Below are 26,028 nucleotides of genomic sequence, written 5' to 3'. Positions count from 1 at the left end.
ATAATCCAGGGCACACAGACATCTTTAGGTAGGTATTTCTCTACATTCACACAAGATAAATGTCTCATCCATGCCATAAGCAAGCTCTCCCTCAGTCTTCCTCTCTACCCCACCAAGCTCTTTCAGACCCATGCATAAGGCAGGCAGGGTTTCAGGACAGTGGATATAGCACTGCTCTCGTAAAATAACATTTGGATGATTCTGAGACCTGAACTGAAGAGCATGAATTGACAGCAAGTTCATGCTGGGATAAAATTTAATCTGATTCATTTATGCATGCAAGCGGAAAGCTTTTATTAGCATACAATCCTCAAAGAAAACAAATTATAGTTCCTGGAGATGTTCATCATTAATTACCCTCTTCCAGCATCTAGCAGCAAGTTTTCTTCCTTCGCCAGCTTCACTTTATCTTCTTTCTAGCAACACATACCCAAAACAAAGCAAACAAAACTCTTGGAACAAACTCAGAGAACTGAAAGCATAGTAAGAAGAGGCAGAGCATGCACAGCTAATTTGGATCTTGACTGAGGTAATACCAAAAGGAGGTAAAAAAAGTTCTACCTGAAGATGATAATTAGCAACTCATAAAGATGAGACATAAAAAATACATCTTCACAAACAGGGAGAAGTAGAACAAAGCAGCTTTATTTCACTCTACAAACATTTTGTTCTTCTTGCATTCTAAGTCAAGCCTAAATTAAATCTGATTGCAGATTCCCACCAGCTGGTGTGTACTGGAGAGAACCCCAACAAGCGCATGCAAACCCAGAAGGAAACCACCTGCCACCAAACATGGGAGCACCACATGTGGGGATGAAAAATGGGTCTGTAGCTTCATGATAATTATCAAGTTGTAAAGGTTTACTGCAGAGAAGCCAGTATCTATGTATACTACAGTTTACATGAATTGTCAGAGGATATTGTTAACTTTTGCTGTCACATAGTGAAAGAGAGAAGAAGGTGTGAAGAGAGGAATTTGGTCAGGTAGTTACAATGGTCACCCTGAAAAGAGAATACCAAGGTTCAAGGCCTGCTTCACCAAACCTTTCCATGCTCACACATGAAAAAGCATGTTATTAGGCTGTCTGGATAACTTGTGAAATTAATCCTCTGGCTTTCATGTGTCTTTGATCCTCAAGCCTAACATAAGGGTGTCATCTAGAGAAATACATCAAAACCAAGAGACATTCAAACCTTAAAAAAATAGAAATAAATCCCTGCTAGAATGCATTAAGAACACATTTCAATTTTAGTCAAGACAAATGCAAAGCAGTGGGAAAGAAAACCTGTGAGCATCCATATTATGTGAGTACCAGAACCCAAGCTTGGACCTCTCTGTAAAACCACAGTTACTAAATGCTACTTCCACATCCATAACAGCCCCTTCATTCCTCTGCAAGGATGCTGCGTGCAAGAACACACATGTGTAGCAGGACCAGAAAGCCAAGAAGAAGTGGGCAGCCCACGCCAATCTTTTTGTCACGTGGACATCACATTAGCACATTACGCCGTATTTTCCATGCAGCTCCTCCTGTGTTTAGGCTCCAAAACTGATCATTAGTATGATAAATTAAATGAGTGGAAACTTTGGCTCAAAGAGCCCAAACTGCTGCAGCTCTGAAGTCAGTCACTCTTCCTAAGCTTTGGTTCATTAGTGAAATGAGAATACAAGAGGTCAAGTGAACATTGAGTTTGCAATTAAGTGCCTAAATGACAAAACTGTTTACTGGCTTGAGTGACGCAACACGGGGGTCTCATTCAGAGCTTTCTGTAGGCATTCAGAGCGCTTCTGCAACTGACTTTCGTAATCAGTCTCAGCATAAAAGCAAAGGACTCGATATGCATGAAAAAAACCGAAATCCTGCATGAAAAAAAATTGCTCCAGAGCCATCTGTGGGATAGGCAATGAAATAATGCCTAGACCTTCCCCAAAACTAAAGGGTGTCAGGGACTTGGAAGGTACTAAGATCAGACCAGTTGAAACAAAATCTGAATGTAACTTGCTGCATTAATTAGTTTCCAAACAGTTTTGTGACAGATGGGTTTCAGCTTTCCAGACCTCCCCAGCTACATCGGGATCTCTCAGCACCTGAGGACGGCCCCTCTCGGTTTTGCCTAGGACTGGACAGGAAAAATGCACCGTCCTTCTCCTGCAGAAATGGGCTACCATCATCAGGGTCACAACTGCTTCCTCACTTCAGAGGAGTCACACTGGTGCAACCTCCAAATTCTTAAATTAAAATAAACTCATGATGAGTGATACTGTCAGCTGCAGCTTAGACAAAGGATTTTATAGTGTCCTTAACCGTACTGGAAACCAAAACACGGTGCTTCCTCTTCATATACACAGTTGTTGAAGACAATTAAAACCCCCATCTCCTTTGATCCTTCTGATAAACACATAATGTTTTAAAGTTTTGAAAGTCCAACATTGAATACATCAAAAAGACTGTCTACCCTCACAAGAAGAAATGCAGAACAGGCAGTAAAAATTCGTATTCTGTGTTCTTTCAGCCAAGGTCAATAACCAAATGAACTTCTGGAATAAGACTGAACACAAGTTCTTTTTGACCAACATTAGGTCCTTTAACAACTTTTTTCTTCATAACAGGCAGAAACAGAAAGTCTTGCAAGAGTCCCTAAAATTTCAAATCACTCCTTGTCCTGTGTTCACAGAGATCATAAAAAAAAAAAAAAAAAAAAAGGATAGAAAAAAATGAGAGCAACAGGAACTAAATGTTGTTCAGTGACATTAATTATCAGGAAGTCACCTACCAGCCCGGAACCTGAGAAGAAGGAGAGGGACCAAATGCTTCCCAGCTACTCTGAAGGTTACTCTACAGTTACTCTTGGAATCATGCAGGTTTTGTACCAGAAATAGGCCTACAGAGTACCTTGTAAAAAGGGGGAGTCAATGGGAATTTTATCTCTAAAAGGTCATCTTCTCTTTTGGACTGGATTTTTCTGACTCATCAAGTTCAAGTATGACATGAAGGTACTAGCGACAGTCCCTCCCTAGGCTTCTGAGGACCACACTCTTCCCCATGTGCCTACTTCTCTTTGCCTTGCTACTCTCCCTGGGCGAAAAGCCCAGACAGATTTATATTTCTTTCCTTATATCCAAGACAGTAAGTCTGAAGTGGACAATTCATACTACATTATTTATAAATACTATATCTTTATTAAGTTATAACTGCAGTTCATGTTTATTGTGAACATCAGTAAGAGTCAGAAAACTTTAGTCATGTGTCCAGAGGCAGTCATATGAAGGATCAGTTTTTAACAGTTATCTTTGTTGGCATTGCTTTCATTTGTCAAAGAGCCAGGTCTCTCTTGCCCTTCCCATTTTTCACTGAGCCAAGAAAAGTATAATCAGCCTTAAGTTATGAACTACATTGACTGCATACACCAAACACCTATTGATATACATTAGGGGGTTCATTGCAAAGACTGAAACAAAACGGCAAAGGACTTCTATCTGACCATTAGTGCACAACAGAAAGACAGCCCATGCACGTAAATGCTCCCTCTGCTTTGGCTGCAATTCAGAGCTTCAGCTGGTGTCCTGTGAAATGGACAGTTCAAGCTGTGATATGGCTCTCACAACATATGAACAACACAGGGCCAACTGACCACTGAAGGGTTTAGTGCACTGCTATGTGGGTTTCTTGAAGAAAACACATGGGAAAAAAGGCTGGAAGAATAAAAATGTAGCTGGTGACACCAGCTGATCTAGCTGGGCTATTTCATGGGTATGGGTAGAGCATCTCTGGCCTTAGCAGAGCTCTGAATGAACTCAGACACATGGAGCATCTAAACAGATGCGTTTCCTGGTAATGGACACTGCACAAGAGCAGGGACTTCTTTGGCCAGCTTGGGACATTACAAAATGCATTTATCCCCAGTCTTAATTATGATAGGATGAAGATCCAAGGGGATACATGCACTAAATACAACAAGGACTGAAATATAAATGTTTGTATTTAAAATTAACTCTGTGACACATATTTAATGAGCATTTATTTTGTAAACAACTGGAATTATACTACCAAAAGAGAAAAAACATAATGAAGCAAATCAACACCAGCCTAGAAAGGACTCATATTTCTGACTACCAACAGCAGAAGACAGCAACATTAAAAGTATAAAAAACAAGGGAACTCATTTTTCACAGATACACTGGTTCTGAATTATGTTGAACTATATCAGGAGTAACTTTAAAGATACTACAACATAAAATATGTTCTAATTTACGTCTGAAATTAATTTGTAGAAAGTAATTAACAGAATCCTTCAAAGCATTACACTACTTCAACAAATATGTCTTGAATCATGCCATTTAATTAAGTAATGGACACAGAGATTAGAGTTATCTTTTAAATGTTTTTGATAACATCTACTCAGATTCAGTGGGATTTCTGGTTTTATAAAGAAATCCTCTGCCTGCAGCTTACAGGTCCACAGGCATTCACTCTGGAGACATCCAGGCTACTGCTATTACAAGCATCCTTACAAGATGCCAATTTGAACTTGTGTTCATGGCTATGAAGCCTCAAACTGCAGCTAAAACACAGCTCAGCTGTTTGCACAGAAATATGCAGCAATTATAATGAAGTAAAATCCATCCTGCAATCCTCCACCTACAGTCCCTGTATTTAACTGGTTGGGGAGATATAAAAATAGAATAGCAGGTACAGAGACATGTAGAAAATGACACTTATTTCTTAAAAGGTGCTGTGATGCCCTTCACCACCCCAGCACTGACAAAAATCTCACTGCTTATCTGATAATTTCTATTCCTGAATATATTTTTGAAATCTTTTTGACTTCTACATGACAAGACAGATATTTGGCTCTTCCCCTTTAGACATTTGCCCTTAAGAATCATTTTGAAACAACTGAAAGTTTAAACAGCTTAGGACATAAATGTTTAAATGGACACTGACAAGCCAAAATGCCCAAGGTTGCTTCTTCTAGTCCAACAGAAGTTTGTCTTTAAAACTGAAAATCAAGTCATCCCTTTGTAATATTTTCAAAATAGATGCTACATATACTTCAGGAGGCAAGTGGCATAACCTTGAAATTGTCTTTAGGAGAAAGAAAATTGCTTGAATTTCTGTCCAAGTCAAGTGGACAAAAGAAAAACAAGCGGGAGAATTATGAAAAGTACATTATATTTTTAAATCTTCACTAGTTTTAACACAGTGTTTTGAAGACTGTAATTTCTAAACCATGACTTCAGGCAAGTGATATGGTCTGAGGTGTCACCAGCTCTCCTAATGCTGAGGCTGGTCAATGCCTTAACAACAGCTCACCCAGGAAAGACAGAGAAGGTGATGTTGGCGAGTGACAGCACATCAACCCATGCCTTGAGTCAGGTCCATGCAGTTGCCAAACACAGTCTCTCTTAAGACAAAGTGTTAATACACAAGTGTATGAGTTCATTTGACTGCGGAGCTACCAGGCATGATTTGAATTTGGTGTCATTTCATCTACTCAGGGGGACAGAGAGCCCAGACTTCTAATTTGTTAGAGAAATTAGGGATTGACCTTGTTAAAATTGCATGCTGAAACATGCAATCTGCACTTCGCCTTACCTCTCACTGCTCCTTTATTTCACTGCCAGGGTTCCTACATCTGGAGCAGGTAAGTCTTCCTTACATTGTTGACAAATACTATCAGGTATGAGGCTGCCTTTACAAAGACCATCTCCAGCAGAAAAAGTATGTTTCCAGCATTAACTCTGGAATCTTTATTTTGGGGGGGGGGTTTCACACTTATAATTCTCAGGCCTGTTTAACTGCACTTTTATATACAATAGGATCACTTTCTGGTTGTACAGGGCTTTGCCTAATGTTCTCCAGGCAATTTCATTCTTCCAAATGTCACCCAGATCCACAAAGAACTCCACTAAATAAGCGTGCCTACAGGCAGAATGAAATCCTGCTGAATATGGTGACAAGTTTTAGAAGAGTTAAACTAATGAACAGTTACAGAATGTTACTTTTGTCAGAATGAATAGATACATTTAAAAAGTTTCCTTCTATTTGTAAAACTTCCATGTATTTTAAAAGCATGTCAAACTATAGCAAACAAGTTGAATGCTGCTGTATCTTGTAATTAAAAGAAAATTATTACTCTCTGTAGTTAAGTGCAAAAGTCATAAGAATTATGCTTCATACATAAATGATAAAGAAAAATACAGAGAGAAACATTTTCAAGACTGACTATAGCACCTACCTTTGGTAGTCCATCAGAGATGCCTAAGCCCCCCAGAGCAAAGACAGGAGGTTACTCTCACTGCCAGAGTTAACTTTTATGAGTTAAGCATTTGTATTACCTCCTAGGACACAGGCTTCATTCAGAACCTGTTACCTCAAAGGAAGCTGAGACTCATATTGATGACAACTACAGTTACTGCTGTCCAAAGCTTATAAAGTCTAGATCATAGGGATCCAAACAGGAAGTCAAGCAAAATCAGAGTGCCAGTAGTTTACGACTAAATGATCCACCCATAAACTATGGTTTCCCATAAACCTACAAACCATGACAAGGATGGGGAATTAATGAGGCTGGCATTGTTTAGGTTATTTCTTCAAGTCTGTCACCATTTTTTCCCCATTATTTCTGACAACACTACAGTACACTCCTGCGTAGCCCTCCAAATACGTTTGAAGGCCATGCATCCCTCAGCAGAGCAAGGCTGAGGCTCAGAAAAGTATTTAAATCTACAGAAATCAAGGAATAAACATCTAGGAGTTTCTGTGGTTTCTGGATCAATGTAGTGAGTACAATGTAGTGAGTAGTGAAATGACAAGTAGCAGGACCTTGTCTAGTCTTCTGATAGCAGAATGGTAGAGTTCTACCATCTCAGCCCATCTACTCTATTGTAAATATACAAAATGAACATTCAAACCATAATTATTTTTAAGTGGTGGTAACAAAACTTCTGACTGCACAATTATTCATCTCCACATATTTCATTCCAAGGAATGTAAGGAAAGATATGTACTACTCAACATACATTCAGACTATTGCAAAGCACACAACCAAAATATCATCTAAAAGAGATTAATTCCTGCTGAGGATGTTGCCTCTTTCTAGCGACTGCAATTTGCCACATAAGGAAGTATATTTCTGATGATCCTAAATCAAGCTTCCAATAGGGAAGATTTTAAAATATTCTTGTGTTGTAACAAAATGTTCCCACTGGTGTTGTAATGAAAGAAAGAGAGAGAGAAAAAAAACCATCTCCTGGCAGGAAATTAATTATTGAGCATTCCACCGCTTGATGATGCGCTCCTCCATTCTGCGCAGGCTTTCCATTTTTCTCTCTCAGTATGTGGAGAAATTCACTATGGAGAATGTACAAACAGAACAAAGAGCACAAGAGGATCAGTTTATTGAATGTGTTTAGAAACCGAGCAGACCTGGAGAGAGGAACTTGGTTTGTGCATCACCACATCTGGCATTTGTTCCCTCTTTACATTCCTCTCCCCCCTTCACCATTAGATTGTTGCTTCTGCTTCTGTTCTCTGAAATCGCCTCTGCCGAGAACGGATGCGCCTGGCTTTTAGTATCAGTTACCTGCGACAGTTCTGAAATGTCACTTCCTTTATTTAAAAAATAAAATGGAAGATCTCATATCTTGATGGAAAGGGAAAATAGAAGCCCACCATTATGCACCTATGTCTAAATAACCAGATGTAATTCCATTTTTAAAATCATCTTCCCCACCCCCATGTCCAGCCCATTTAGTAAATTTCACCCCTTGCTGCCAGTTTTAGTCTCACTGTGAAAAAACCGAAAAACCTACACGGGCCATAATTTCACCCATTAGTTACATGACAAAACATACAGTCCCTGAGGCTACTTTTGCACCCGGCACATGCACCTAGAACAATTTCTCAATTTGGTGGGATCATGCCACTGCAAAAGCATCTCCAGAAGAGCAGACACTTCCCAGTAACCAGCACCTTGGATCCTTCCTGGATGTGGAACTACCAAACTAGAGAAGGAAGATGCAACAGACTGAAACAGCACATGCCATCTTCAAATAGTATTCCACATCAGCAGTGCTCTATAGCTTAGCTAAGGCATAATGAACTGTTTGAAAGAAATGAGCAATTTTTGCTTTTAAAAAAGGAGGTAGAAAGGTTATGGAAAACTACTACAGCAGATCGCTGTATGATTCCTGCAGAAACTTTAATACCAGCTAGGCTGCTCAGGACCCTTTCTCATGGTCATCACCATTTGGGCTCTTTCATCCTGCTGGGTAGGATGGCTTGGACTGTACTGCCGCTATCTGCCTTGCAGACCTCACATTTGTCTGGCTCTGTGCATCAGCAGCAGAAGTCTCCATAGCTACACACAGACATTCAGTGTTTTCATGCGTTGTTCATATCTGCAAATATTTAGCTGCTGCCTCCCATCCTCTCCTTACTCCTCCTGGGTCTGTATCAATATAATGGGTTCCCCAGAGACCAGGAAGCACCTTCACATATGCAGAATGTCCCACTGAATGGGAGCATTCTGGAATAAGACAAACCATCCACTTCATAGCACCTACTCTAAGCACGGCTGGTCGTGCAAGAGAGCGCTGCAGGAGCTGGAGATGCAGCAGCAGATGAGGACCCTCACTGCATGAGGTCCTTCGTGTGGCCCTGAGAAGCAGGGCCCTGCAGGAGCTCTGACGGTGCCGATGGAAACTCTGCATTGTGTTCACCTAGTTTTTCGTCCCAGACTCTTGACTTTTTAGCACATCCAGGCTGTTATTGATTCTGCAACTGATAGGGAATGATACTAGCAGTGATTCGGATTGCATTGTTTTGAGAGGAGGGAATGAATTTTTAATTATAAAGCAGGAGCACGTTTAATTACTACATACAAACATGGAGCATATGCTGCCATTTTACAAGAAACTGTTCTGAAGAGAAGCACCATGCTCTGCCACCAAGCTCCCAAGCGACAAAAATCACACTCTCACAAGTATCAGACTCACCATCTGTAAAATGTTTTTCATCTCTAGAAGATAATGTGAGAACTATGTGTTACAAATCATATATTTTGTGACAGATATTATCACTTGCTTTGGAGCAGCACCTTAGAACAAGTGCTTTTTCTGCCATGTAAGAGCTCACAAGAGGCATAAAACTTCTTAAAACCCTATTTAGCAGTGCAACTCATATATCTCTCAGAATTTCTCTTGTATGGTAAGAAGGGAACAGGAGGGTTTTTTCATGAACATAATGTCTGTCATTCAAAGGAATTTCCTCTGTAGGATGACATTCTCCTACAGGACTACAGGAATTTTTGATAAGGCTGTGTGCATCTGTATAAATGAGTTCTAAGTTCCAGAAAGTGAAATTACTTTTAACTCCTTCTTCTACACATGACTGAGAGGCAAAGCCAAAAACCTATTACTCTTTTTAAAAACAGATTACTTTTGTATTCCTTTTCAAAAAATGTCCATGAATTAATGATTAAATCTGCTACAGTTTTGAGCAACAAGCGATCAGCCATGCTAACAACACAGAATAGAAAGAGACTGAGCCAAGAGTCAGAAATGTAGAATTACACTGTAATGAGAGACTGTCAAAACCCAAGGGGAGATCAACCTGGAATCAACAGCTCTTGCTGTACTCAAAATCTGAATTTCAGAGGTTAGGATGATGCAGGTCAAAATGCTGTGGAGTGACCCCATCAGCAGCTAACGGCATTAATACAACATCAGAGCTTAAAGAATGGTTAATTTGACTCTCTTCTGATAAATTATACATCTTCTATAATCAATCCAAACCAAAACTAATTTCCAGCAACTGCACTGCTCTGACAGTAGACAGTGCCTTAATATAATTATGCATAGACAAGAAGAGATAATGACCTCTGATTTAAGTCTATTATTTTTATGGCACATAAAGATACATTGCAGTATTACGTGAGATACAGATTAAGATTGGTATGTTACATTAAACAAACTGTTCTCCCATAAACCACTGCTGCTTTTTCCTCTTCCATCGATTCTTGCTGTCCTTGACAATCACGACGAGTTACCCAGTGAGGGGCAAACATAACTTTGGAGGAACTACTACTACGCTGACACCGATCTACCTTCAGACCCAAGTATTTGCATCCCTTCCGCCTGCAAAGCCTGTGGCAGAATAGAAGAGCATCTCGTAGACGATTCATCCAAAAGCTCTGTCCATGTTTATTCAACAGCAGCTTTTCAGAAGATACATTAAATCGAGTCCTCTGATAGCCATCTGCTTCTGCTCAAATCGCGCTGGTCCAGACCCGGAGCCGTGCCCCGATCGTGGCCGAGTGACCCCGGATCTCCAGGTCGGGGCGGCGGGAGGGCGCCTCTGCTCGGCCCCGCAGGGACCCCGCACCGAGGCTCCCGTTACCCACAGCGGCGCCGTGAGCCCCGCACCGCCCGGCCGGACAGGTCCTCCCGGCCGGGAGCGACCCGAGCCGAGCTGGAGCCTGCAGCCCCGTCCCCGACGGCGCTCGGGGGCGGCTGTGGGTGGCAGCGCCGCCCGAGGGGAACACGGGCCGAGCCGCCGCCGCAGCATCCCCAGCGCCCGCGGAGCCCCCGCGCCCCGTCCCTGCCCCGGGCCCGGCGCCGCTCGCCCCAGCGCCGGGGCTCCCCGCGGCCGGACGGGCCGGCGCCGCGCTCGGGGGAAACTTTGGCCCCGCCGACCTCCTCCTCCGGCCCCGCGCCCGCGCCGCCCCCGCTCCGCGGAGCCGAGGGAGCCCGAGCAGAGCGGCCGGGGCCGGGCGGGGGAGGCAGGAGCGGCGCGGGGAGCAGCTGGGGCAGGTGAGCGGGGCGGCGCGGGGGCGGAGGGAGGGGTTTCTGCGGGGGTGTTGGTTTACCTTGGAGGTTCTGCACTCGGATGTCGCTGATGTGCCCGATGAGCTCTTCGCGCTGGAACCAGTCCCACTCCTGCCCGGCCATGGGGACGCGGGGCCGGGGGTGAAGGGGGCGGCGAGAGCCGGCGGCGCCGCCACCGCAACCGCCGCCTCCACCGGCACCGACGGCGGGCGCGGAGCGGAGCGGGCGGGGGGGCGGCCCCTCTCCGCGCCGGCTGCGCCCCGCCCCGCGTCCCTCCCTCTGCTCCCGCCGCGCCTCCCCCCCTCCCTCCGCCCGGCCGGCCGGGAGCGCCGGAGCGCTGGCGCGGGGCGGAGCAGGGCGGGGGTCCGGCAGTGCCCCCCGCGGGCATCGCCCCGCCCGCCGCCCCTTCCTCCCCGCAACAGCGGAGGCCGCGCCCCCACATCGCCTCCGCGCCGCCCCCGCGCCGGCCGCCCCCTCGGTCGGGGGCCCCGCACACAGAGCGGCTCGTGCGCGGTCCCGGGGGGCTGCGAACAACGCCGAGCGTGTGTCCTGCTGTGCCTGGGGACTGGAGAAGGGTCGTCCCTAGAATAATTGTCATGCAGCCACGGCAGCAATGGAAGAACGAAAGTATGAGCAGCAGAGGGGTTCTCCTCGTGGGGATTAAATCAATGCCATTATACATTAAAAACATTTATACTTGTATACTGATTTAGCTTGCTCTTGCTAGTCCGTCTGGGCCATCAGATTTCCTTTGAGGTGAATTTTCACATTGGATGTCTTCATTTACACCTTTTTTCATCAAACTTGGACAGTAATTGTTACCAAGGCTCTGCAGTGTCACTAAGAGCTGTTCTCTACAAACCTGGTGAACAGCATGAACATTTCTTTTGCATACGAGGCGTTTCATTACAATATACCACTATTTGTACTTACGTGCCTGTTTTCAAACCATGACGACTGTATAATGTAAACAGCAAACTTTGACACGATCTAGTCAGACCAGTATAGCATCAAGAGTTAGACTAGTAGAACACACATGCCGAGATCTACAAAGTTAAATATAAACAAACTGGGATCTAGAAATTGTGGCTTTTTCAAGTTGGAAGTGTTTTTGTGATCCCAAGCAAACACTTATTCCGCACAACCAGTTGTTTCACCCAGCTCAGGAATGCAGTGCTCTTCCCACAGCCTGCTCTGGTGATTTCTCTATTACTACTCAAAATCAGATGGAGATGGTAAGGAGGCAAAGTCATCCCTTTAACATCTAATAGGGGTTCATCACCACTATAACATGCAGCAGTCAGCTATCCTAAAATGCGGTCTCCAAGAGTGGAGCAGTCTTCAGCTGCTTATATACCCAGACTGGAAAGTTTTGCATAGGTGTAAGGACAGATGGGTGCCATAACGAAGAGTTTATAAACCTGACTGCAAGGAGCAGAAAAAACAGCTTGTGAAAAAGAAAAAGCATCTCAACTCAGACAGATCTGCAGAAATCACAATGCTGTGCTTTGACTTCATTTTGCACTGGGAGGACCTGTTTGTTCTAGGAGTTGTCTGAGTGGGCTGAATGCATCAGTACCACATTTAGAGGTGGAGCTGGAAACTGAGCCAGTGTGGCTGTGGGAAAAACAGGCAAATGACTTCACAGCATCAGTGAAACAGTCTGCAAGAGGTGGCTGGAGGTCCCCAATACTCACTGCAGCTCAAAGCAGGACTACTGCCAGTGCCACACGGGGACAGCTGAGGCTTTGTCCCATTGTGTAGGGGCACCCTCCAGGAGCTGGAGTGTCATGAGCTCTCTAGAGAGCCTGTCCCATTCTGCACTGGCCTGCTCGTGAGACCTCCCAGTGGCCATTTGCTCTGCTCAACATGCCAGCTGGAGAAAGCAGTATGACATGAGGGGAAGGTAAATGAATGAGGAATAATGAACCAGTGTGCAATCTTCAGCAGCAGACTCCACCACTTCTCTGGGAGCCCTGTTCCAATGCTTGACCACCCTTTCAGTAAAGACTTCTTTCCTAATATCCAAAATCCTAAACCTCCCCTGGAACAGCTTGAGAGTATTTCCTCTTGTCCTATCACTTGCTACTTGTGAAAAGAGAATGACCCCCACCTGGCTATAACCTCCTTTCAAGTAGTTGTAGAGAGCAATGAGGTCTCCCCTGAGTCGCCTTTTCTCCAGGATAAATACCCTCAGCTCTCTCAGCCACTCCTCATACAACTTGTGCTCCAGACCCTTCACCAGCTCCATTGCCCTTCTCTGGGCACACACCAGCACCTCAATGTCTTTCTTACAGTGAAGGCCACAAAACTGAACAGGACTCCAGGTGCAGCCACAGCAGTGCCAAGTACAGGAAGATGGTCACTGCCCTGGTCCTGTTGACCACACCATTTCTGCTGCAACTCCTCACTGCCAGCCCCACCTGGGGTGTGATGTTGCAGCTGTGATTCATTGTTCTTGCATATTTTCCTGGAATTAATTACTGCCTTCACCCTCCTTGCTATCCTCATGCAAGAGCTGCCCAGCTCCACTGTCATGGTGACTGAGGGTGCAGCCCATGCCGCTGACATCTCCAGGCCTGCCAGGTGGCTGCATTCGACCCGCACAGCCTGGGTCTCAGAGTCAGGCTGAGTTTAGGATGTAAATGATTAACACTGTAGGCATGGGGAATTTATAACTTCCGCTTAGAGAGAGGAGAAGGGCATTAAACCTTTCTTATCTGGGAAAGCACCTGCTCTATGCTGCCTTGCCCTCTGAAGGCAGGATGGCACAGGTTGGTGTGGTCCAGCAGCAGCACAGGCTGGGGCTGCCTGCTCTTCCTGCACCAATGGAGGTGAGACTGTCAGCACAGCAGCCACCCCTTCTGCTGTCAGAGGGTCAGGCCGGACCTCAGCAGGGGGTTCAGGTCCATCTGCCAGGTCTGACCACTCTAGTTTCTAGCCCCACACATCAACATAAGCTGCAATGACCTCATCTTAATACACTGGACTGCAAGCTGCTGTGAATGAAAGCCCTGGTCCAGTTTCACTTAGCAGGTGTGCTCTCTGTCCAGGGAGGCAGCAGCTGTGTCACCTGCATTTGTCAATCCGAGACTTTCAGATGGCTCTTTAGCACCTTCACCAAACTAACTTTGTGGTTAGCAGAAGGCCTCATAGGTAGAACCTCCTCCTAGATAATTGTAAAAAAAATTGCCATATATGCAGAACCAAATGCTCCAAAATGGAAATGTAAGCCTCTCAAATTGTAAGGACATTACAAAATTGTGAGATCCAAAAGGGCATCCTCTATAAACATTTTTCTTTAATATTTTACATTCTTCCCTGCAAGCTGGGGTCTGTGAATCAGCTCAGCGAGAAAGTATGAAATCTGAGATTCTCACATAAAACCAGAATGTTACTTGTCGTAAAATCTGTAAATGCTTGTGGGAAATTATCTGTGAAAATGCTATATGCCTTCTAAGAAGTAACTGATTCTATACAGTGAGGAGTAAAGAACTCTTAAACAAAGAGTGATTTCAGATTTTATTAACAAAGTCCACTTGCCTTTTGATGTTTAAGGACTATTCTATAACTGAAAAAGCAGGTTACATTTAATTAAGTCCCTTGGCTCAGACTTGTTACTTAGGGCAACACCGTAAACACTTGGCAGAGACTCTGAACTATAATAACAAGTTTATTAAAAATAGAGTTTGGACACATATGAGAATGCAGGGAGTCTGATAGGAAGTTCATGGGGAACCTACCACTGTTCTGCATAACCTTCATCTTTTTTTTTAGTGTATGCAGAATAAAGATGTTAAAAATCTTTTCATTTCCCCCCCTTTGCATGTCTTACCTGTGAGTGATTTAATAAGTTGAATTCGCCGTTTGAGAATAAAATCTCTATTTGTAGATTGTGTGATAGTAAGAACAAAACAGCCAAATCCTACAGCTCAGCTTTGTGACTGTCCAGATGGAGGGTGTCTAGTGGCGCCTGCTAAAATGGCAAGGGAAGGTATCTGACACAAAGGACACTATTTCTGAAATTAAGGAAGATATTTATGCCATTGTAGCTAAATTGCTTTGCCTTTATATACAGGGTTCCCCATATGAACACTCATTCCAGGAATGGGTTTTTTTGGGGCTTTGTTTAAACCAGTTCCAGACCAATGGTAACCAGAAAAAGATGTTGTCTATCGTGCAATAGGTACACCTGTGTGAAAATATTGTGTATATTTAACCCAAATCTCAGAGAAGTGTAACCTCCTATCCCTAGCCATCCATGGCTGCTTTGGCCAAAGAGCTACAAAACCAGGTTCCCACTGATCCTTCCTAGATCTCCTTCTGCCTACAGTCCCAAAACATCCTTGTTGAATGCCACAGGTCTGCAAAGTGCTTCTCTGCCCATGACAAATAGTGTTTTGGGAAAGGTCATGGGCATTTGGGTCCTGCCTGCACTACTGGCATAGTCCTTGAGTCTTTGCATGATCTTATGGCTTGTTAAAGATGCTACAGAGAAGGTGAGAATCTCACTCATTTTTTAATCCTTTTAGTCTTTCTGAAGTCTTCCAGAAAGAGGATGGAAAAATCTTACCCTATAGCTGAATGAGAAAGAGGGAGGAAAGTTAGAGCCTGTAACACAGGAAAGTAATCCACATTCTTATTTAACTCTCATGTTTTACAGATACATTACAACCTGAGCTGAGTGGTGACTCATTTTCAAGGCAATACTCATGCCACTATAGGTCTCATCAACACTTTATTTTCCTTGCTTAGCCCATATCTGAAACACCAAGGAGTGCCAGCCATGAGAAAAAACTCATTAGCTCTTCCAGATGAGTAGGTAAGTGAAGATTTCATTTCTATTACCCTGTCTGACAGCAGCCACCCCTTAGTCTGGCTCCTCTGCCCACACACATGTAAACAACGGGAGGGGTACCATGTAAAACAGACTTTCAAAGAAAAGCACTGGAAAAGTCAGGAGAAAAAAAGACAGTCTAATTCAACCAAGTAAACAGGAGACGCTCAGAAAAAGGTGCGAAAGGAACGAGAGGTATTGTAATAAGAGGAGGAAGTCAGGTGGTGTACAAAATAACCCCCAAATAAGCTATGAAGTGGAAGTGCTTTATGACTTCTTTAAAGGCAAGAGAGAGTACTCTAAAATGTGTGTTCTACTTCTCCAGCCAAAGTTTGATAACAAGCAATGAATTAATTTATAAAATTTATAAAGTTTATATAATCAATAAAATGAAGACCAGCTTAGAATTAGGAGTGCCATGCCCTCTTGGTCCCTTTCAGCTGCTAAGAGAGGAAGAGGGGGGGTGACTCTTGGCCCTGCCTCAGTATACCACTGAGCATAAGTACAAACTCTGGATGTTGATCAGCCTCCCTTCCATTACTCTGTTGTGTCTTCTCCTTCCTTGACTCCCAGAAGTCCACCATGTAGGCCACACTGATGAACCACACTGATTCACAACTGTTGCCAGGTGATGGCAATAAATAGACTATGGAACTTGCTGGAAGGTCTCTATGTGCTGTGTATAAGTTTCATCACACAATCCATCAATAATGCCAGGAGTTACAGTGACTTCTAACTTGGAAGCTGAATTTGTTTTATTTGCTTGCTACCAAGGTAAAGTTTGTTTGAACCAACTTAATAGCAAAATGCACTTGCTATTTTCAAGACTTGGCCTTTTGGGGTGATGGTGTGACATCACAGGTACAGCTTCCACGTGCAAGAGCTGTGGAGATGAGGTCCTTCTGGTGGGAGCAGGGTTGAATGGATCACTCTCAGTCCTTTCTCTGTTGTTTTTTCATTTGATTTGGTAAGCATGGTTTATTTTAAGGTGTGATTTATTGAGAGCATGAATGCTTTATTTGACAGAGGCAATGGGAAAGGTCCTTCCCTGGCCTTCAGGCTGGTTGTCTTACATTCAGTTTGGTTTTGTGCTGTTCTTTCACTCAGATAGAGGCTGGAAGAAAAGGAGAGTAGTTATGTAAAACTCATTTGAATATTATGTACTTGTGGAGCTGATTTGTTTCTGTTGCCATGAGCATTTCATTCAAAATCTCCTCCCTTACTAGGGCAGAACCCTTCCTTGATTCAGAGAGGACTTGATGTAGCAAAAGCTCCATGCAGTTTTTGGAAACTTGTTTGTTATTTTTCCCCTTTATTCCCCTTCTATTTTTCCTCTGTTTCTGATGGATGCAGGATGCAGTTTTCTCATCCATGTGACGGGATTGTGTAATTCTGCCCCTTTGAGCCTGACTTGCTCTCAATCATCTGTGACCAACTGAATTCAGGACCTTCAGATTCCCTTCTGTATGCTCCAGCATGCTATGAAGATTTGTTGCCCCAGTAGATACTGAACAAAGGTTACAATATTTACCAGTAAAGGAATCACTTTTCCATCGCTAGATGTTGTATAGTACCCTAAAGGCGAGGCAAAAGACCCAAGAAGTAAGGCTTTCACCTTGAGAGCATCCGAGTGTCTCCTAGGACTTTCCATCTCTTCACGACCTGCTCCCATAATGTGAGCTTCATGGTTTCATCCTATCTGATCCCCATGCAAAGGTAGAGATGCCAGCCTGGTGCAAGCAGAGCCTTGAACAATAACCCAAGAAACAGAGGGGCCTATGCTGTGTCAGGGCTTACTGCGTGGAAGGAGAGAGGGACAGCAGAGCAGTGACTTGGTGTGATGGGTATCTCTGCAGATCATGATGTCTGACAGTAGGGTGCACAGGGCTGTGTAAGCTGGTAAAGTTGTGCAGGAAGAAGCAATCCAGCTGAAACTTGCTCAGAGCCAGCCCTCTCTGTGGCACCATGTTCAGCTTCAAGTGACCCTGGCTAGACAAACTGCCGCCTTCTGCCTGAATTATCTTGATTAGAGAAACTTTCATTGTGTACCCTAGAGATACAAGTCAAGGCCTCTGCAATAATATTCACTGGCAAAGACTATTTCTGAACATAACTACAAATATTTAATATGGAGTAAATTATAAATCAGCCTGCTCCAACACCAACCAGAAGTGAATGCTTCAAGTAGAAAATGGAGATTGCCTGGTCTGTTTTTTACCCCATGAATATTAGGATTGGAAGCAGAGCAGTACGTAATTATTAGTGTTCAAGCACTGCAGTTGCAGATGCTATAAAAATAATGCTAACATTGCTGGCTTTTATACATAGATTTCCATCTGCAGATTTCAAATCTCTTATATATTGCAATCTTCTGTAATTTCCTGGTATAACCTGCCTGAAACGAAAACTACAAACCCTGAAATATTATTTGATGTTTTAGAATACAACCAGTATATCTTTGCAATGAAATGTTTGTGGAAGAATGAATTATATGTGATCTATTCTGTGTACTTCATCATAGTAACAAAATGAATGAGTTTTTTAGAAGCCAGCAAGCAAGAAGTCTCCTTTTGAACTGCCTGACCTCTTTCACAGCACTGGAGATATCAAGTATTCTTCAAATGCAACAGTCAGCTAAACTGCCTGTTGATGCAGCACCCTACAGGAGTAATTAAACCTTTCTCCTATTTGTTTGTTTCTGTTTGAAGAAGGGGTTTCAATTTTACATCTAGTGTGAAGTCAGCTTGACTGTGAAAGAGATGTGGGAAGAGATTCCTTCCCTGGCCTTCCCAAACAGTATTAGCTTTGGAAGTAAAGTAGCAGAAATATATAAATGCTTCAAATAGAGGGCCTGTTCCCTGTAGCTGATAAATAAACTGAATAATTTTTTGAGGTAAGAAGTGGATGACTCTGATGCGTAACCTGCCAGGCAGAGGCTTTTGCAGTATGAGATGCACTAATGGTTCCAAGCCCTTTCAGAGCAGGCATTTTCAAACCTTACTTGTATTTCCCTGAATATTTAATGTCACAGTTCTGCCAGAAGCCTCTGAAAATAGGGAGAATTAAAACCCATCGGTCGTTCCATAGCAGCAGGAAGTCGATGATTTAGAAAGTTTCTCTGTACTATATTTCAAAGTGTGACCTTGAGGAGCTCTAGAAATGTCAGACATGTCCTTGTGGTGTCTGTAGAGGCAGTTTAGAAGTCATGGTTAGTGATACTTCACCTGAGCATAGTTAACTGCAAGCATCTGTCAGGGTTTATCAACCTCTGACCAATATGTCATTAAAGACTAATCACTTTAAAAGTCATGTTAGAGAACACACAGTGGAGCTTTTGCTTAACCAAGTTTTGATGTCCCTCTGCTTTGCTGGGGTCAGCAGGGCCCTCAGGATTGGTTTGGAGAGCAGCACTCCAGTGAGGACATGTTTCTAGTGAGAGGTGGCTGCCTGCTTCCTTCTCATCTGTTCTTGTCCCCTTTTCCACATACATTTTCCAAATGAAGATCTGGCTTTCAAACACATTCTTTAAACAGAAACGCCTGGAGATAAAACAAAAAGTGGTCTCTGGCAGGTGTGGGTCACCAAAAAGATCTTTCTGTGCATGGTGTGTAGGTATTTGTGTGTGCACGAGCATAGAAATGCAGGCTGAAGTGATAACTTGCCAGTGGTTCAGCATGGGGATTTCATCAAAGTTGCCTCTCCCCACGTCCAACCTCCCCCTGCATCATCCAGTCACACCTGTATCACAGAGATGAGTTGAGGAGCTAAAAATTGGATGGATTTGTATGTATTTATTCATTGTTTTCCCATGTCTAAGTACTTCTTTATAAGAATGAACAACGGTTAAAGAGGAAGGCAAGAGTATGAGCAATCATCACTTGGCAAATATTATTAGGTCAGCTTTGATGGAAATATCTATACTTTGCTTTTGAGAGAGGTTCAGGAATGCATCCATTTATGTTCTAACTCCCTTGACTTGAACTGGCAGGTGATCATAGATATCATAGTACAAAGTTCAACTGGTGTAATTTGAAAAGAAAGCTTGGAGCTGGAAAACACTCTAATTCTTCTCTTAGAAGAACTGCTAAAAAACCCATTTGGTGCAATCTCCTACCTCTCAAAACCAACACAGTAGTAAGTGATAGGTTTGAATGGAAGTCCCAACAGCAATTACTGTTTCCAATACTGAGAACTGTTGAGGTAAAAATGTGACAAATCTCCTAGCTTTGTTAAGATCTGATAAGGCTACCAAATCGCCCAAAACTTTAACAATGAAGGATTTTCTTTGGTATAGCTCATGTGTTTTTATACAAGTCAATGGCTTATCCCATTTGATCAAAATGAACTTTTATGGGAGCTTTTCGAGATTCCAGGATGAGGTGAAAGTATGACCACGTGTCATCATGCTGGAGAGTTCTGCCTTTTGTATTCAGTGATTTTTACCAGCATTTAAAAATCGTATTGCATTTTATTGCACAATTGGTTTAAAGATATGTATTTGTCCAGGAGCTCTTTCTTATGATCATTGGTGAGAAACACCACTGAAGTGTTTCATGAAGAGGCAAAGCATTCAGGGCTCTGCATGCATACAGTTAATTTTCCTCTTAAGAAGAAAACACCAGGCCCCAAGGCTTTTTTAAATGCACTGGGGAAAAGAAAGACAAAAACCAATGGCCAGAAGCTGAAGCCAAGATGAATCCAAATGAGGAGATTTTAATAGTGAGTCAGTCATCCAGAGAAATGATGATTTGCCAACTCTTAATGTCTTCAGAGAGGGAGCATGCCTTTCTAGAAGATGTGCCATACCCATAGTACAGTGTATTCAAAAGTGGGTTAATTGAGTGAAGTATAATGACTTGTAAAATAAAAGCCATATCAGAGGATCTGTTTAATGGTCCTTTGCCTTTAGTTTTGTGAGGTTTATCTTTAAAGGGTATTGCTTTTCTTTTCATTTTTCCAGCTCTTACACAGACTAGCTCAAAGAGTTTTAATTCCATTCCTTACAGATGTCTACCTAGGAAAATTAAGCCATTGAGCAAAGCAAAAGTCATAAGAGCAACTGTGAAGTGATAACAGTATGCAGTTAGTGCTCAGCCAGTGGGAACTAATTCACTCATTCACAAAGCTACAAAGCTGCCGTCAGACGGCATTTTTTGTTGCTATCAAACGGATTGTGATTAGATCCACTGACAAAGGTGAATGGTTTGATAATTATAATTTAATCCTCTTCTATCAATTCAGCAACACATTCACTAAATCACGCAGTCCATTTTTTGTGACGTTATCTGAATTTATAGTCAAAACTACTACCACAATGTTTGAAAATACATGTTGCTAAATATTTTTTGCTGCACAGTTCATACCTCTCTGTGTATCTAATCTGTATGGCCTCTCTGCCACAGGTGTGTATAAAACAATCTGTGTATGTACCTATAAATACACATATATAAGGATTTAATGAACATGGGAGTCAACAGAAGTGTCATTGTTGGAGCATGAACACGTGAACATCTGATCTGTTCAGCGCTGTTTCTGCCAATCGTGCACACCCATGCACAAGAAGACACTGCCTCGTGCTCCTCTCATGCAACTTCACGAAGACTTGTAACATTGACATGGCATCATGGAGAGGCTCAAGGAGTCAGTGGGTACCCTGCTACCGAGTGATACTTGTCAAGGGTTCATCTTCCCCATTTAGGTGTGTTCTGAGAGTTAAAACACAAATAGTGACACACCTGAAGGATGTTATCATCGTCATCATTCACTCAATTCAGAGCACCTGAATTTGGAAAATCTGGACATTCATTTGTCTTTGGCTGTGGCATAGGGCATACATGATCATGTGTAAGACATTTAATTTCTCTGAATTCAGGACTGAATTTACAGGACTGGATGATCTTCATTTACTGTGCCTTACTTCTACCAGTTCTTATAAGCTGCTACACTCATATGTCTTCATGTGGAGGAAGTTTCAGGAAAGCTATGTGGTTTCATTATTCCCTGTATAAACAGAAAGCAATGCCTGTATTTTGGCTGGTAAAAGTGAAGTAACAGTGATCAGAGTTTTTATTTGTTCATATTTTGGGGTAGGGTATCAGATATACCTGTGTTCAATTCTTTTTTATATGTTCTTTTTGAGCAACTCCGTTGGTACTGCACATGCTTAACCCCTCTATCCTCACCAGGAATGGTTCCAAAGTTCTTAACCAAAGGCCATCAGTAACCTCTCCAGATTATGGAAAGGGTTGCACATCCAGTATCAGAAATGCTCAGGCTTCTTGTCACTGCTCCTGCAAAAGATATTTGCTTAAAAGCCCCTTTTCCTGCTAGGAAGAAAATTTGGGGGAGGGATGAAGTATGTTTTTGCTTCAGCAGTAGTGGAAGAAACCTAATAAAACATGCTTCAGTTGTATTCTAGAGGTGAAGGTGCAAAAATGGAGAGGGGGGGATAAAACAAACAAACAAACAAAGTACTGCTTATTGTTTTGAGAAATCTCATCATCTCTGAGCTGACTTCTGTGATTTTTGAGCAGCTGCAGGCACAGGGTTGCTCTGCCTTTCCTGCACAGCTGAACAGATGATACATCAGTTTTAAATCAGTTCCCAGCTGATAGGGAAAGGATTGCAATCTGCTTAATAGTGCCTTTGCTGCAGACAAGTAGATGACACTCCTGAAAGAAAAATATAAGGAGCACAGCTATTTTCCAAAATGGAAGGAGACGGGCCTGCAGCCATCAGTTATATTTGGGAGCACCATGTTGTGTGTGTGGATTCCACCCCAGAGCAGTGGCCTTGAGTGCACAGCCACAATCAGTGTCAGCTCTCACCTCATGCATTTTATGTGCTGTAAAAGCCACAGCTTTATTCCCACCCTGGTCCTCAACTTCTAACAGCTCCTCTTTCTCAGAAAGCTGGAGTAGCACACAATGCACAATATAACACCTCTCTCCCTGTTTCTTCCCACAGACCAGCCACTGAGCACCGGTCAGGAGCCATTAGCACCCAGTTCGAACACAATGTAAATTGTATGAGAACTTATTGTTTTTATAAAGATCGCATGCAATTTGTTGCCAAGCAGCCTCCACAAATATTTAAAGCCTGCCTCTTTGTCCACACAATTTTTTCTTAAAAAATCCCAACAAAACAAAAATAACAAGAGCTTTTACTTTGTGCCATAAAGGCTGAGACATAATTAACCTCTTCCTGCACAGGAACCAGACACTGGGATGATGGAATTATTGACATATGCATGTGTTCCGTGGGGATGATGCTGGAGAGGACTTGACTTGGAGGCTGGCTATGTATAAATATATGTATTATTATTATACATTTTGCCAGTATGAAGTAAATCTTCACGATTCCCCCTTCTCTTGACAGGTAACATTTTTCTGGCTAACCCTGATGTAATTATCTGATTTATAATGACCACCTCCTCATCACAAATATCTCCAGGGTCCAGGCCCACCTAGGAAGAACGGCCACACTTGATCATGTTTTCCTCTCTCCTTCCATCCCTTCTCCTGTCGTTCATATCTAAACACATGCCCAGCTGCTCTGCTGAATCATCAGACAGGAACAATGTCCATTCTGTCAAAATGTTATAGGAGTGCCAGCTCTAGATTTCTCCGTAGAAACTTGGAAGTAGACAACATATTTATAAATACTTGATATTATTTTTACTCCTATCACACTTCAGTTTCACCAATATGAGTTATCAGACAGTTCCCACTGTCTGTGGGATCAGTGTCCAGACACGGAGCTGTCTAGTCACACAAGAATTATCATCAGTATCACACAGGACAGACCTCATGAAAAAACGGACCAAGTATAAATATAAGCAATGGCTCAAATCCCAGCTGCACTTTTTTGCAGGAGCAAGCCTTCATACGGTACATACCTTTGTGTGTGCAACTGCAATACTCTAAAGGAGACAATTCCCAGCCAAATGAAACTTGTGTCAGTGACTCCAGGGTGTGATTGCAAGGAGATGTCTGTGATCTCTGAGGAGTCAGGATTATGAAGGTGACGAGCATGGCCCTAAGAACTTTTGCCATAAAAATTTTGCCATTCATTCAAGCCATACATACCTATAACATAAGAGAAAGACTGTTTCCAGGGCATTTTCTGCCCAGCTCTTTCTCACACTTTATTTCTTATGTTCAAGTGTTATTCTGATTTTTGAAACCAAAGTTTCGCGCTTAGAGCAGAATCACATAAACGCGATCTGAGTTCCCCGAGCTTGTAATTTTTAACGATACATCTCATATAAGTTTTAAATCAGTTCCTCCAAAATTATTTCAGAATTGCCTGAAATGCCATTTAGTGTGGCCTGACCTATTTTTTGCTAGACAAACTTTAAAACTGGTTGGAAAGTATCCCCATTTTAGCGATGACCTTATTATTTATAATCAGGCCTTGATCCTATAATATCTATTAATTATAATAATTTTCCTCAAAATGCTATTCATCCACACATTCATAAGGACGTAATATCCTGCGCCTTGCCTAACTGAGGCAGAACTTAAAGATCTTATCATGGCTTCTTATGGTGGCTTTCTATAAAAATGCAAATACCTACAGCTAATGGATCACAATGGGATTATCAGGTTGGTAACATTAATTAGATACATAACTGTTTTCTGCATCAAGACATTAGTGTGTAAAAGCACAGAGAGTTTTTTTAGATTTTTCTTGCTTTTAACTGTATTTACCAACTGTGATTTAATATTTTTTCTTCTGTGAGAGCAAGAAGCATAGATCATTAGACAGGTTTTTCTTTTGTTGCCAGTTTGCTTCACCTGTGGTTCTCATGCATTGCCAATGAGATCTGCAGTACACACAAATGAAAAGAATCATTTAAACTCACAAGAAGCAGCTGAAAGAAACCAAATAAGAGCTATTTAGAATCACAGAATAGTTTGGATTGGACGTGAACTTTAAAGGTCACCTAGTCAAAACTCCCTGCAATGAGCAGGGACATCTTCAACTAGATCAGGTTGCTCAGAGTCTAGTCCAATCTGACCTTGAAGGTTTCCAATTGGGCATCCACCCATCTCTCTGGGCAACCTGTGCCAGTGTTTTACCACCCACACTGTAAAAAATTTCTTTCTTGTGTCTAATCTAAATCTACCCTCTTTTAGTTTAAAACCATTACCCCTTGTTCTATTACAACAGGCCCTACTAAAAAGTTTATCCTCATCTTTCTTATGAGCCCCCCTTAAGTATAGAAAGGCTGCTATAAGGTCTACCTGAAGCTTTCTCTTCTCCAGGCTGAACAACCTCAACTTTTTCAGCCCTTCCTCACAGGAAAAGTGCTCCATCCCTCATTGTGGCCCTCCTCTGGACCCACTCCAACAGGTCCATGCCCTTCTTATATTGGGTGCCCCAGATCTGGATGAAATACTCCAGGTGGGGTCTCACAAGAGCATAGTAGAAGGGTAGAATCCCCTCCTTTGACCTGCTGGCCACACTGCTTTTGATGCAGCCCAGGATACAATGGCTTTCTGGCCTGCAAGCACACATGGTTAATGCAAGTCCAGGACTCCCAAGTCCTTCTTGGCAGGGCTGCTCTCAATCCATTCATCCCTCAGCCTGCATTGGTACCAGGGATCTCTGAGGGGCACAACTTGTCACCCATCTCTGTCTGGACATTGAGCTGTTGACCATTACCCTCTGGATGTGATCATCCAACCAATTCCTCACCCCCTGAACAGTCCATCCAGTAAATTCATCTCTCTCCAATTTAGAAAGAAGGATGTTGGGGGGGACTATGTATCACAGGCTTTACAGAAGTCCATGTAGATGACATCCATAGCTCTACATTTGTTCACTGATGTAGTCAGTCCATCTGAGAAGACCATGAAGCTGGTCAGGCAGGACTTGCCCTTGGTAAAGCCATGCTGACAGTCTCAAACCACCTCCCTGTCCTCCATGTGCCTTAGCACTGTTTCTAGGAGGATTTGTTCCATGATCTTCCCAGGTACAGAGCTCACAGGTCTGTAGTTCCCAGGCTCATTCTTTCTACCCCTTTTAAAAATGGGTGCAAGGTTTCCCTTTTTCCAGTCATGCAGGACTTCACCTGACTGCCATGACTTTTCAAATATCATGGAGAGTGTCTTGGCAACCATGTCAGCCAATTCTCTCAGGACTCTGGGATACATCTTATCAGGTCTCATAGACAGGTATGTTTAGGTTCCTCAGGTGGTCATGGACCTTGTCTTCCCTTACAGTGGTAGGGCTTTGCTCCCTGTCCTTCAGTGCACCCCTTAAAGGAGTGGAAAGAGAGATTTCCAGGGAAGGCTGAGGCAAAAAACCTTGTTGAGTACCTCAGCCTTTTCCTCATTCATTGTTACTAGATTGC

The 26,028-nt window shown here is 42.9% G+C and overlaps 1 protein-coding gene and 1 long non-coding RNA gene across 3 annotated transcripts in view; one reads left to right on the top strand and one right to left on the bottom strand.

Moving 5' to 3' along the window:
• Positions 1–11,030, bottom strand: part of CLMN (calmin) — a 75,123-nt gene extending 64,093 nt beyond the window's left edge. The window contains exon 1 of the mRNA XM_017829840.1: positions 10,873–11,030. Within this exon, the coding sequence (XP_017685329.1) occupies positions 10,873–10,954 (82 nt within the window). The 5' untranslated portion in view covers positions 10,955–11,030. The remainder of the gene's footprint in view (positions 1–10,872) is intronic.
• A 5,514-nt stretch (positions 11,031–16,544) lies between these two features.
• LOC108504595 overlaps positions 16,545–26,028 on the top strand; it is a 30,363-nt gene continuing 20,879 nt past the window's right edge. Inside the window, exons 1-2 of one of the 2 annotated variants that reach the window (XR_001877178.1) lie at positions 16,545–16,635; positions 22,635–22,693. This is a non-coding gene — a long non-coding RNA (uncharacterized LOC108504595). The remainder of the gene's footprint in view (positions 16,636–22,634; positions 22,694–26,028) is intronic. The other variant, XR_001877177.1, reaches the window with a different exon arrangement.

The sequence above is a fragment of the Lepidothrix coronata genome, unplaced genomic scaffold (genome assembly GCF_001604755.1).
Source record: "Lepidothrix coronata isolate B3197 unplaced genomic scaffold, Lepidothrix_coronata-1.0 Scaffold169, whole genome shotgun sequence".
Lineage (NCBI taxonomy): Eukaryota > Metazoa > Chordata > Aves > Passeriformes > Pipridae > Lepidothrix > Lepidothrix coronata.
The sequence above is the reverse complement of the archived record's forward strand: the minus strand, read 5'-3'. Positions and strand labels throughout refer to the sequence as shown.